This window comes from Sorghum bicolor, chromosome 4 (assembly GCF_000003195.3).
Source record: "Sorghum bicolor cultivar BTx623 chromosome 4, Sorghum_bicolor_NCBIv3, whole genome shotgun sequence".
NCBI classification, from domain to species: domain Eukaryota; kingdom Viridiplantae; phylum Streptophyta; class Magnoliopsida; order Poales; family Poaceae; genus Sorghum; species Sorghum bicolor.
The window spans coordinates 8,144,015-8,158,459 of record NC_012873.2 but is presented as its reverse complement, the minus strand read 5'-3'; the positions used below and the strand labels follow the sequence as shown (position 1 = coordinate 8,158,459).

At 38.9% G+C, this 14,445-nt stretch overlaps 1 protein-coding gene and 1 long non-coding RNA gene across 2 annotated transcripts; both read right to left on the bottom strand.

The window, feature by feature from the left end:
• On the bottom strand, positions 3,194-8,544 carry LOC8085534 (histone deacetylase 2). The gene is made up of 13 exons (XM_021460201.1): positions 8,325-8,544; positions 8,183-8,238; positions 7,956-8,073; positions 7,793-7,855; positions 7,412-7,480; positions 7,171-7,337; positions 6,685-6,749; positions 6,548-6,594; positions 5,550-5,594; positions 5,403-5,453; positions 3,823-3,909; positions 3,578-3,665; positions 3,194-3,468 (listed from the first exon to the last, which is right to left on the bottom strand). The coding sequence occupies exons 1-13, from the start codon at positions 8,421-8,423 to the stop codon at positions 3,365-3,367; spliced, it is 1,059 nt and encodes a 352-aa protein (XP_021315876.1). The 5' UTR covers positions 8,424-8,544; the 3' UTR covers positions 3,194-3,364.
• On the bottom strand, positions 12,553-13,671 carry LOC110434299. The gene is made up of 2 exons (XR_002451713.1): positions 13,117-13,671; positions 12,553-12,745 (listed from the first exon to the last, which is right to left on the bottom strand). It is a non-coding gene; the product is annotated as an uncharacterized LOC110434299 (long non-coding RNA).

Genomic DNA, 14,445 nt, shown 5'->3' with positions numbered 1-14,445 from the left:
CAAACGAAAGTGCTACGGTACCGAAATCTTTTCACTTTTCGGAACTAAACAAGGCCACCCGTGTTCAGTAACCAGTCAGCAACAGTGCTTAATAACAGGGACCAGACGCGTACCTTTCTCTGGGCGACCGGGTAAAAGCAGAGAGGACAACGCTACACGGCAAATTAAAAGACCCGGAGCCAGGAAGCTCTCTCGGCCACAGATCATGGGAGCTTCTAGATCTCCACAACAAGGCATTGTTTAGTTAAAAAAAAACTTTACAAAATAGGAATAGTAGTACTTTCGTTTCTATTTGATAAATATTGTCCAATTATGGACTAACTAGGCTCAAAAGATTCGTCTCGTCAATTCCGACCAAACTGTACAATTAGTTTTTATTTTCATCTATATTTAATACTCCATGCATACGTCTAAAGATTCGATGTGACGGGAAATCTGAAAAAAATTTGCAAAATTTTTGGGAACTAAACAAGGCCCAAGTTTAAGGTAAACGGATTCATAGTACATTAACAGTAGACACCACATTAGTCATAGAAAATGATTGAGAGGAACTCACGGTTGATAATGCCAAATAGCATGAGCTTTCACATGTACAATGAACAAGTGTCAATCTTCCGAATAAACAGGGCTGCTGACATGTAAGGAACAGTCATGAAAGAGAAGATCCTTATCGCGTCAGCATGAAGACTGAGTGAGATCAATTGATCAAATTTCGTCAAGCCCTTTTTGTGCTTTATTTTTCTCTCCACATCCTCACATCCTATGACTAATAAGCAGGTAAGAATGATCAAAAGATCACTAAGAGATACTGTAACTGAATAACATTATTTAGGATATGTTTAGTTCCCCATTTGAGCCAAAAAAAATTTAGATTTTGGTCCACCATTTTGTAGAATGAAACTAAACATCATCCAAAATTTTTGGCAAAATGGTTGCCATTTTACATTCTGGATTTTAGCCTCAAGAGACCAAAAAAGAGAACCCAAAAGAACTCTGAAAATTTCGACATTTTGGATGAAACTAAACATAATCTTGAAAATTTTGATATTTCACATTTCATCATTTCAAAGTAGTTGACATTTTGCATTCCATGGAGAACTAACCAGGGCCTTAATGTTTTGATCAGTAGGCGACGAAAAGGGCAATTTCTGTTGACTTGGTCTGAGGAAAATAAGCCTTGATACTTTTCACCTTCGCAAAGAAGTAGTTGTTGGATCGGACGATCAGTTGGTTCATTGGTTGACTCGGATACACTCGAGATGCTCTCCAGTGGGGTTTCCCAACATATATTTCTTTGTTTTGCTAGACACTAAGCTTAGGTAAAGTAGTATATGACCCTATGTTATTCTTTCCTGGAAGTTTGGCAAGATTAGCACTACCGACTTGGTCGTGCCAGTTTCATTCGTCATCCTCTACAGTCTACACTCTACCAGCCAGCAACACAACATAAACTAAAACTCGACTCCCATAGGCAGAGCTAGCTAGGTGGACAGGTGGTCCATGGACCATCTTAAAATTCAGTTTAAGATTAAACTATAATAGATGAGCTCTCTAAAATCATAAAAATTACACATAAATCACTCTATAGTTTGGTTTTATATCTAAAATGGACCGCTCTTGTTCTAGATCTTAGCTACGCTACAGTCCACTCCCACCACAGAAGCAGAAAAAATGGCATCAGTCAGTGACAATGCCGTCTGTTGTGAGACAACTGGACGCTTGGTAGTTGGCAATCGTTTTCCAGTGTCAAAGCCTCGTCAACAGGAGGTCTACATTATTAATCTTTTGCCAAGATATTGAGAATCGACCAAGATCTACCTGGTGTGGCATCTGGCTTGTCTGGCCTCTGTTAGGACTTAGGCGTACCATGCATCAGCATTCTTCAAGTGTGTCACCTTGAATTTTCCCGGAAACTAGAGCACACATAGAATTTTGATGGAAAAACATGAGGCATGGGAACATAATTACAGTACATCATGAAGACGATGCCAAAGAAATCAAGAAGCTTTCCAGATCGCGACCCTATTCAATAATCTGGAATGTTCCCGGAAGTCCTGCAGTTTTAACTTTCAGTTGGAGAAGGTAAGAGAAGAAAGAAAGAATTGTAGCTAGGGCACGTGAGGGGCAAACCCATTCAATACAAGTGAAACTGACAGATTGTGATGTGACAAACCAGTGTGACCAATGTGCTCCCTGCTAAGCAGCATATCTGCCGTTATCTTGGACTACTGACCTTGCTCTTGGACCAGTGAAAACACAAAGAAAAAACAACAAACTCCTTTGCCCTGGCAGTTGCAGCATATCAACCTTGACATCAATAGAAAATACATGCAGATACTCACTAAGTGTGTGCCAAGTTTTACATAATGCCAACCGAGAATGAACATGAGATGCACAACTTCAAAAGTATGGTTGAAAATGACATATCAGTTGATCTGAGTTTGTATCAGAAAAAACAGCAAACTGAATGCAGTTATCAATTCCATTTCCATGTCAGAATCCATTGAAGGAGTTTGACAGTCGACATCAAGAAGTGTGGCTCTACAGAATACACCTGGCAGGCATTGGATATTTTGCACATCACAAACGATGCCCAGTTAAAACAAGCTGAAAAAGAAATGGAAATCATGTGTACAGTAAACTGTCAGCAACGGTTCAATAAGAACAAATGTGTCAAAGTGCCAGAGAGGTGAGGGCAAAGCTACACGACAAAGACCAGACTCAGAGGCAGCTCTCACTCTCAGCCACAATTCATGGGGACATTTCTCCAGAAATAAGTTCAAGGAAGAGGGATTCACTGGACATAAGCAGCAGACTGCATGTATGAACATAGAAGATTGACAGCACCTCAAATGATAATGTCAAGCAGCATGAGATTTCACATGTAAGTGAACAAATGTCATTAGGTCCATCTTCCGAATAAAAAGTGTTGCTGACAAATAAGCAGCATGATATGAACATAAGTGATCGATAATTGTTCAGAGTCAATGAATGAAAGCATTGTTTAGTTTTCAAAAAAAATTCAAGATTCCTCATCACATCGAATCTTATGGCACATGCATGGAGCATTAAATATATATATGAAAACTAAAACTAATTGCACAGTTTGCCTGTAAATCGCGAGATGAATGTTTTGAACTTAGTTAGTCCATGATTGGATAATATTTGTCAAATAAAAACGAAAGTGCTACAGTACCCAAAAACCCAAAATTTTGGGAACTGAACAAGGCCTGATTTCCCTTTCTCATGTTGATACATGTGCAAGTACACAGTTAGCATAAAATTTCTTTACACAAGGTGCATCCATTATTCAATTTCTATACAGTGTGCACCAATATCTATCGAGTTTTGCTTCGAGACACCATTATTCAATTTCTATACAGTGTGTATCAATATCTATCAAGTTTTTGTTCGAGAGGTTGATAATTGAATCTGCTATGACCCGAGCACTTGACTTCATATAGCCTCCTGAGGAGATAGAGATCCGGAGCGGACCAACACATCATCAGTAGGTCTCAGTGAATATAACTAAGGGTTAAGGCAGATGAAGTTAAAGAATGAAGAGCACAATCCCCACCTGATGTCAGCATGAGGAGAGGAATACTCTGATCCTTTGCAAACCTGAAAACCTTTTCATCTCTAGTAATCACACCGTCTGGACTAACCTGGTAATGATGGAAATTTTATATGAGCAAAATAGAATCATTCATGCATCTGTAAGCAGCTTTGAAAGAACTACAGCCTATATGCCACTGCAGATATGTACATTTACATGTTACATGAATACTGCGAGAAAATGTGAAGTTTGCATGAAAAGCATACCTTTAGGCTGCCTAAAGGATCGCCATCTAGGATATCAGTTCCAGCATTGTACAGAATCAACTGGGGCTGAAATCTACTTTCAGCTACCTGCAAACAAGTAGGATAAATGATCAATTAATGACAGTTTAAGTGGGCTTGCCAGTTTAAAGCAGAGTAACAGAACTGTGCTATTTAAGCTTGCCAACAATGTATATAGGAAATTTGCATTCATGGTTTACTTTTCAAACAAACAGGCCTACAAATTTATTTAGTTGGTAGCAACATGCAGAGAATTTGTTGGATGAAAAAAGTTGCAACAACTTTATTTAATTGGTAGTAGTACCTAATAAGTATATGGAATAAAATAGCACAAGAGTGTATCCGCCATCCGTTTCTTAGTTAGTACAACCTTTCTGCTCCGCCACATGGTGGTGATTTGTGTTATGTGTGCCCTCCGGGATAGATACAGCTCCTTGCCTTGACTATCTTTGGAGTCTGTAAACCTTCCTTATTCCACTTAATGAAGCACGTGTGAAGGAACGCTTTCAAAAAAAAACACAAGAGTGTATCATTTATTTTCCTGTTTCTTTCTGCATGCTCTTGTTTCCGTAGACAATGGAACCAAATAAACAAATCAATGCAAATCACGAATAGGCATGCTTAAGATCTTACTGGTGTGAACTAAACTACACACTTGACACTTCCATTGCCTAAGAAAAAGGCCCCTGAATGTATATTCTCTCTTCCATATCATAAGTTCATAACAGTATTGCCACTCAGCCTCAAATATTAGCATGGTGCTTTACGTGAATATCCCAATCAATCAGTGATACAGATTGCACTTCTCTTCATCACGAGATTGTTTGCCAGAAATGAGGGAGGTAGAGTAGAACCCTTAACTCAATCTCCCAGCCCTTTTATCCATTATATTACTTTCCGTAAAGGAACAGAAGGAGAAAGTAAGCTGTTCTGAACCATAGTATTTTATATCTCAGCGATTAGGGAGAGGAAGTAAATTGATATTAACTGCCAAAAATTAAAAGTGAGAAAATAAAGATTCTTTTATCGCCAAGAAGTTCTCTCTCTCAAAAACCAATCTGTTGGAATTATGTGATCTCTGACTCGGCCAGGGGGGAAATGATACTTGATATCTATAATAGGAGGGAGAAATATACACAATCTAGATCTATAATTGTAACTTGTTTTCCTACCAGCAGAATTGAATCCTCGTGGCAGGGAAAGCTCCATTAATTAAACAAAATTTCTTGTTTTTTCAAACTACAAAGAAACAGCAGATTTTGCAGTAAACTCGATCTATGACTGGATCAGTTGGCAAAACTTTTGCCCTAAAAAAAGCCAAAACTTCATATTTCTTGACATCCTAAATGCTCTTAAAGCCACTGTCGGTGCTGAAATAAAGGTCCATCTTGGTTTGATGTGCTTATTTTTAATTCTCCCCAACACTTTTTAGTTAATGCTGTGCACTCGCATTAATATTTTGGCTCAGGGGGAATGACATAGATACTGTAGGTGAAATGAAACATATAATTACTGATACTGTAGGTTAAATAACAGAGATACTGTGGCAATGCACAAGTTACCTTGAGAGCCTTATCAAGGATCTCCAAATAATCTTCTGTTTTTGTCCCACTCTAAAAATGCAAACAAGTGTAGTTTAATTACAGACTCCAAGATGAAACAGATGACAAAAGAGTATAATACATAACATGATACAAAGTGCAACTTACATGTAACTCGATCTTTTGATCAATGTACTTCTTAGCCACATGATCCTGAAACAAAATAATATAAATTTATACAAAATAGAAACATATCAGGCACAAGTTTGCCATTAAATGATGTAAAGGAAAATCTACAAAGAAAATGCTTTCTTTGCCCTCTGCAGTTCAACAGTGAATGTGTTGAACCTCCCAGGCTACAAAACCAGGTATACTGCACCCTTGAACTTTCAAATAGTTATGCAAACACCCCCCTTGAGGGTGAATGGCGAATCCCATCACAAAACCCAAAAAAGAACACAAACAGATACACAGCTGTTCCTCCGGCTCTCCCAGTCCTGTTGCACCATGTGGTAGAGATGCATTATCTTAGTTTGATTTGATTACTGGCTCAAAGGCACTGCAAGTCTGCATTAGTGAAGCAATTTCCAAACGAAGTCCAAACAACAGCTTACATTAGCCGATTTTGGTAGTTCTGATTGTAAGCATATGCACTGTAATATTATAGGGAATTAATATAAGTCTTTTCTGTTTATTGCAAATGAACACCTAAGCACCTAACTTTAGACCAGTAGTAATGTAATGCAGAAGACTGTGGCTTGAAATGAAATATAAAGAGCTACCAAAGCTATGGTTGTCACAAAGACAAATGCATTACAATTTAGACAGCTGTAACCAGCTGGTACTCCTGTGTTGACCTCTTCTTATGTAGAATACGTATTAAATGCTAGTGCAGTGATGGATGCAGAACCAGTTATGCCATATGTGCCACAATAAAGTACATGATGATATTCCATATTTCTCAGAATGCAATATATGCTGTATCAGCAAGAACAAAAACAAGAATTCCATGGAAAGGAAGGGGGGGCAGCAATTAGCTAAATATCAAACAGAAGTACTCATATGTTTCTTTTACACTTGATGTAACCAGTTAATGAACAACCCCATTAAGGAAAAGGAGGTGTTGGTTGGCAGATGTAGGAACCATCTCAGAGTTAAGTACTTACAAAAGGATATATTCCAGAGTTGTACATGTCCAAGGTGTAAACTCTCTCTGCAAGTGAAGAATAAATGTCAATAAGCCATGAAATAGTAGCAACTACAAAATATGTGCAAGAATACAATAGAGCACACAGCCTCTCACCATCACTCCCAAAATCTTTTTCATGGCCATTTCCTTGGTGAGCATCTAGATCAATGATCATTACTCTGCAAACGAGATGAGTGACTCACGGAACCAAAATAGCTAACATGTATTCTCATATTATCAATAGTTTTTATTCCTTATTATTTGGAGTGCTTCTAGAAGAGTAACAAAGAACTATAATGCTTTGCTTTTTTTTTGTGACTTACTATAATGCTTTGCTTATGAACTGTGTGTTTTGCATTAAAAAGAAAAACATAATAATAGGCAGGGGCAACACTACATTGAACGGGTAAAGATTTTTAGCACTAGCTAGACTCGTATTTTCCATATATTGCTATGAAATAATATATGTTCCTTCCCTGGTGTACCAGGGCTAATCTAGAGTAGGATTACGTGGACAATAGGCCAGCTTACTTATCTGTGCATACGGAATATACAGAAATTATGATGCAGATGTCTAGTGCAGTTCAATAGTTATCCTACCTTGAGATATTTAAACGAACAAAAGCAAAATGGATGCACAGAGAAATATCAGCATATGCACAAAAGCCACCCCCTTCCTCTGCCGAACAGTGGTGGAAGCCTCCGCCAATGTTGATAGCACATCCTCTTTCTAGTGCAAGTTTTGCTGATAAAATGGAGCCACCCACCTACATAAAAGGTAAAAAGCTCACATCATCATGCTTCTTGAACATCAAAAATAAACAGCCAAGGGAGCATTTACCTGCTTCCGAAATGGATAAAGGAGTTTTTGCTGAACAAGCAAGTTAGGTAGTAGTGCCACTGCTGGAACCTAGGATAAATCAGGAAACGCTGATTACACTCATAAGTTTAAGGTGTATTTATGTTTCATTAGGACAAAACTCTGACTATACTGATGCCATTTTTTAGTACAAAATCCCAATCACAAGTAGTCAGTACTTTTGAATAGGATCCGATAACAGCACTTTTGTGTTGGTTTGTAAGAGAGCAATCAGCAGATGGTCAGATACTTCAGAAACCATCATGCTTTCCATGATGTTGTAGACAGTTTTATGAGTGGTTACAGGCTTATAACATGCAAACGATCACACTGTCAAATATGCAGTACTGAATTTAGCAGTACCTCTACAATGCGGGCAACCTTCGCGCTGCTCTTAAGGCTGTTCAAGTACGACTCTGAGTGCACCTGATTGGATAGGACACAAACCGTAAATGGTAAATTTACACTGCATCCCACAGTACAAGTCTGCTGCGCATCAAGTGAACAGCAGCTGATTAGTACGCACCACTAGCAGATCATCCTCGGAGGCTTCCAGCGGCTCGATGATCCGATCGTTCTGGAGGAGCCCTGCGTCCACAAGGAAGTTGCGGACGCGACCCCATTTCGCCGAATCAAACGGGTGCCTGCACGCACGAGCGCGCGTCAGACAGGGGCGGTGAATTACAGCGCTGAGACGCGATGTGGTGCGGTGCGGGGAAACGTGTGACGTATGACATATTTTTGCTCACTCACTGTTTCTCGATCCCGTTGAACTCGATGTCATACGCCGGCGAGTAGACCACGGGTGCCTGGGCGAACGGCATGCGGTTGTTACGAACCCCACGGCGGCGAATCGAGAGGAGAGGGGGGGGGGTGTTTGGGGTGGGTGACGGACCTTGGAGCTGGGGACGCCGTCGAGGTAGAGGCGGCTGGAGAGGATGCGACCGCGGCGGAGAGCCTCCGCTGCCGATGTATCCCCCGACGTCGACGCCATCCACCTCCGCAAGGAGATTGGTTATGGTTCGGTGTTGATTTGACTGACGAACGGTACCAACCCACCAGGACTGGCTGCTTTGCCGAAGTGATTGCTGCTCTGCTCAGCTCTTTAGGAGGGGCAAGTCAGCGGTTTTGTGTTGACTTCTAAAACTTGAATCTTCTGAGTGAGCCTCTTCGTTTCGTTGAAATTTGGACGGTAAGTAAAATAAAAATATTATTCTCTGATTTAAAAGACCCACAGGTCATCGTTCCCGAAGGTCTACAAGTTTATGCCCAACAAAATCTTGGATGACCACTTTTTCAACTAAGAATATCTTTTTCTGGTTCTGTTGGCCGTGGAATTCAAATGGTGGGACAATGGTCTTTATATAATATAAATAGAGATTGAGGTCATGTCTGGTTGCTCGTTCACAACTTGTTTCTGATCTTTAGGCACATATTCATGAAAAACATTGTTACTTGTCCTTATTATGTAAATAGAGATTAATGTGAAAATTAAATTTTCTTATCTTGGAAGTTTTGTGTACCACAGGCTGTTGATATTTGGGAGTTGGAATTTTACTATTTCATAGCTCCTCTTATAACATATGGCCATATTCCTTTGTATTTGATAACAAAGTTATACGTGCTCTAAATTCAAAGGGTATATTGTCTTTCCTGTCACTGTACCGACAAAATAATTTGTTTGATGTTAAAATATAAAGATACTTTTGAGGAAGTCATTAGTTAAAGAATCACCACAAACTATTCAGGTGGGGAGTAACCCCCCTGATATTCAAAAAAAAGAATCACCACAAATTTGAATGAATTGTTTTTTATGAAACAATTCATATAGCATCAACTAAAATTTATATTGGTTTGAATTATGCGTTTCATTGTTAATTACTTGTGATTTATGAGATTTTTACATGTCACTTGTGCAGTTGTATGTTATAAAATTCTATGTATACCCGTAGCAACACACCAGCACTCAACTAGTTATAAGAAAAAAATATTAACGATGTTTGGGTCCTTGCATCTCTTCCCCACGGATCAACATAAACATATAAACCCAAGAAACTAACTGATGTTTGTTTTTTTTGTGCCGCGTTTAAGTGATTAAGTCAAATTGTAATAAAACTATGGCTGTTGTTGGATTAGTTTCACATTTTAAAATCAGTTTTTGTCTCTAGTTTATAATGTTATCTTCATTTGGAGTTTGATGACCAGTTTTCAACACATTCATATTTTAGAGACAATATAGAAGAGTTTTATTCTCATGAAACTCTTTCTACTCCTGTGAAACTCTTATCACCTCTCTTTTCATTAATACGGTGCCACATCAACATATCTAATATCCATAAAAACTCTGATGAAACGTCATTGAAGCTGGCCTAAAAGGTGGATTCTGAGAAAAAAAAATGATGAGGGTGCTTGGATCCCTTGAGTTTTAAAATCTAACTTCATTTATTGTTCTTTGGATAAAAAAATAGCAAAAGATAGGTATCAACAACTTTTTAGTTTTTAACAAGAAACCGAGGCTTTTGGATCTCACATCTATACCTATCTATAAAGAGACAAAATTTCAGTTTGCCCACCTATTTCTGTCTGCCACCTGAATCCAGCGTCGGCTCGGAACCGACCATAGCTTCAACCTAGTAGAAGAGAAAGAAAAAAGAATATAAGTTTTTCTAGGATTCCTAATACAAAATCTACATATCAAAGTATATTGAAAATAACAAAAGTACAGGGGCCTAGATAAAAATTTGTCCTATTAGTTTACTTTTCTTTTATTCCTTAAATCAGCTGAAAATTGATAAATACGTAGTAATTCATAGACAAATCTAAAAATTATAAAACAAATTTTGTTCTTCTCCACATATGTAGATTCATGCAGTAAACAAAAAATATCACAAAATTTAGTACATTTTTTGCTAGAGATGCTTGCCTATGCTTTTTAGTGCAAAATTGGAATTGTAGTTATCTTGCTCTAATTATTATGAAAATTGTATGGTACCCTATTTAATGTGATGCTTGATTTGTGGTAAAAGTTTTAGCACCATTTCTACATATCTCACCGATTTACTAATTTACCTAGATTTATGCTTGCTAAATAGTTTACAATCAATTCAAGTATGTAAAAATAAAAAAATGCTTCCACTATCTTTGCACGATGTGTTGTTATGTCATATGAACACTTCATAAGTCCACGTGTTCATAATCTACATACATTTAAGTGATATATCATATTTCATAGGAATCCTATAAATAAAAAATAAAGCTAGCAACAAACTTCTCATGTTTTAATATAATACTAAGGTATATTAAGTGGTAATATTAGAGTAAGATAAAGTTTTACTAATTTATATTTTTATTATTAAATAAATATGTCTCCAGGCTATATATTATTGTAAATGTTAACCATCTAATACCATAGATGTCATGATTATCAATAAAATAAACTATGGACTTTAAGTTTTATAAAAAAAATATAAATATAAATAGATATGTAGCATTATGTCATCATTTTTTATGGCTATTTGATGTTTTTCTCCCATTGCAACGCACAGGCATATTTGCTAGCAGTTTCTAAAAGTCAAATTCTTAAAAACCGGAGGGATCTAAATAGGCCCAGACTTCATACAAAACGTGACAAGTAAAATCAAAAATACATTTACAATAAAATTTGGTATGGCGTGCCAACTGCCTAAAAGTTATGGCCATGATTATTTTTTCTATGATTTTTGTGATGTCTATTGAGATATTAGAGCGAAGCACATGTATTGGATCAAAGAACGAATGAAGGACCTACTTTTCAAACCTACAATACGTGAGAAGTGATAGCTTGTATCAAGGATATACTAACTATATTTTTAGGACATACTAAGTTTTGAAGAAGGAAACTAAATGTATAACTTTAGACATTTATCTTAAAAATCGAGGTTTATTAAAATACTAGTTGAGTGCCCGTGCGTTGCTACGGGTATACATAGAATTTTATAACATACGACCGCACAGGTGACATGTAAAAATCTCATGAATCCCAAGTAATTAGCAACGAAACGCATAATTCAAAGTGATATAATATTTAGCTGATGCTATATGAATTGTTTCATAAAAAACAGTTCATTCAAAATTGTGGTGATTCTTTCACTAATGACTTCCTCAAAGTATCTTTATCTTTTAACATCAAACAAATCAATTTGTTGGTACAGTGACAGGAAAGGCAATATACCCTTTGAATTTAGAGCATGTATAACTTTGTTATCAAATGCAAAGGAATATGCTCATGTGTTATAACAGGAGCTATGAAATAGTAAAATTCCAACTCCCAAATATCAACAGCCCGTGGTATCAAAGATAAGAAAATGTAGTTTTGACGTTAATCTCTATTTACATACTAAGGACAAGTAACATTGTTTTTCATAAATATGTGCCTAAAGATCAGAAACAAGTTGTCAACGAGCAACTTATATGTGGCCATGTGCCACAGGCATGACCTATCTCCATTTACATTATATAAAGACCATTGTCCTACCTTTCGAATTCCACGACCAATGTATACAAGGGAACCAGAATAGGTAAGTTGTAATCTAGAGCCTCAAGCTCCAAAAAAGGATGTTCTTAGTTGAAAAAGTGGCCATCCAAGATTTTGTTGGGCATAAACTTGTAAACCAGCAACCTCTATTTACCTGTTTCTGAATCCACTACATAGTAGCGGATAAGTCTGATGAGGTTCATGTGTAGGGGTGGAACTCAGTGGAGGCAAAACTTATGAAGGGCCAGCTAAACCTATCTGTAGATAAAGCAGTGCTCATTTTACACTATGCCAAGCTAGCTAGCTTCTTGTAGGAGTACTCAATTCTCAGGTGCAAAGGCATACCAGCTGTTCATAGGTGGTCTACACAAAACACAAGCTGCAATGCTGCATGGAGTAGCAAACCTACTCTCACCCGGCCGTTAGCACAATGCTCAGTTGGCAGACGCCACCAAGACATATACTAAAGCCAAGAAATCCTTGTTCTAAATCACTTACTATTCATGAACGCAAATGCAGTGCTTACTATAGACATTAGGAAAATAATGCTTATTTGTGGATTAGCCCCCGCTTGATATTATGTCACGCTCTGCCACTGTTCATGTGTTTAGGAACATATAGTAATTGGACTTCAGCCAAGCACTGCTTGTGCACTTGAAATCATTTTTTTATAGAAAAAAAAGACTTGAACTGTTACTGCTTGTGCCACTTCATTTGTTAGCCATTACTCTCATCGCATTACTCTCTCAACTTCAAAGTTCAGACCTACTGCTTTTCTGAAAAAAAAGGTAGCAATCCTCGACCTGATACAAAACAAGTTAAATTGTAAGAAGTCAGCTGATGAAATATTATATCTTGGTCAAGGTACCTGAAAAACAGCATCATATCAGATTCCAATTAAACTGTAAAGAAACTTTTCAGATATCTCTCGGAGTTACTTTTTCAAATCACAGTTACCTTATGCCGGTATGCATCCACAGGATATTCGCACAAGTGTTTCAAACAAATCAGACTAATGTATCTCACGAGATGATACATCAAACAATCCATTTGCATAGCACAAACAAAGGCTTTGAATGAAAGTACGCTATAACTCGATTCATCAACAGTACACAATTCAACAAACAGGTGGTAGGTGTAGTATATCAAACTTAATTGGAACAGATCAGCAAACCTTACAAGGCGAGCCCGAGGTCGTGGATGCCAGCAACGTGTAGAAGCACTCGTGGTCAAGCTGCTCAGCACGTCGGCGGCAGCGGCCTTTGCTGCTACGGGTCTCCAGTGCAGCACGTTGGTGGCAGTGGCCTTTGCTGCTTCGGGTCATCAAGGACATGAGTGTCGCCGTCGCTGCCGTTTCTTGGAGGAAGCAGATGCCGCGGCGGACGAAACACGGACGTGGACGTGGACGCCACGATGGCCATGGCCTCGGCGAGCACCTCGGGGTCGGAGTCTCGGACACCTCGTCGTCTATGGGAGTCTGGTAGCGCCACGCGGGGAGGACGCGAGGCGAGCAAGGTCCTTGTCGGCATGGTGCTAGACGCGGACCGCGGACGCAAGGCGGCAACCTCGCACCGTTGTGGCGCCGGAGTACGGCCTGGTCCTCGGCGTCGTAACATCTGAGGTCGAGCAGCCCCTCTCGGAACACGCCGTGTGCACGTCGGCGAGGGCGAGGAGGCCGTCCTGGAGGTGGTCCATGGCGGCGCTGGCATTGGCGGCCCGGTGCTCGGGTGAGCTGCAGGATCGAAGAGGCGAGGACGATGGAGTGAGGATCGTGGAGTAGTTTTCCATGGAGCGCGATGGATCGGGGCGGGCGACATGCGTGCGGGGCGTCGGTTCCGCACTTCTGCGAGGACCACGCACACACAAAGAGAGGGTGGACCGATTAGAAGAGGAGATGAGCGATTGGGATTAGCACTCGGGTCGGAGGATTAGCGTGCGTTAGATTTTTTTTATCAGGCGGTGCGTTATTTTGGAACGGAATTAGCTGCTAAGTCGCGGTATTAACTGGAGGGGGGGATTAGCGCGGGCTGACGATGACCTCCGAGTCTTTTTAGTTGTAGAGATTTGTAAAAAAGGGGTGAATTTATTGAATCTAGATGAACACAGTTTCGCCATAAAAAATTTAAGATAGACTCAAGTTCATAATATAGATACAATTTGACTAGTAGCCAACGTCAGCCTTTTCCAAATTCTAATATGGTTTGTAGGCCTTTTTTTCTTTCTTTCTGACACGTGCTTGCATTGGTAGGCCTTCGTTACAAACATCAGGACTGCCACACGGTTTTTTCGTCTATATATCATCATCATCTGATGGTGATCTCCCGTGCGTACTCACAAATTACACTAGGTCTTGTTTAGTTTCTCAAGCCAAAAACTTTTTAAGATTTTCCGTCACATCAAATCTTGTGGCACATGCACAAAGTATTAAATATAAATAAAAAATTAGTTATATAATGTAATTAGCAAGACTAATTTTTTAAACCTAGTTAGTCTATAATTGAAT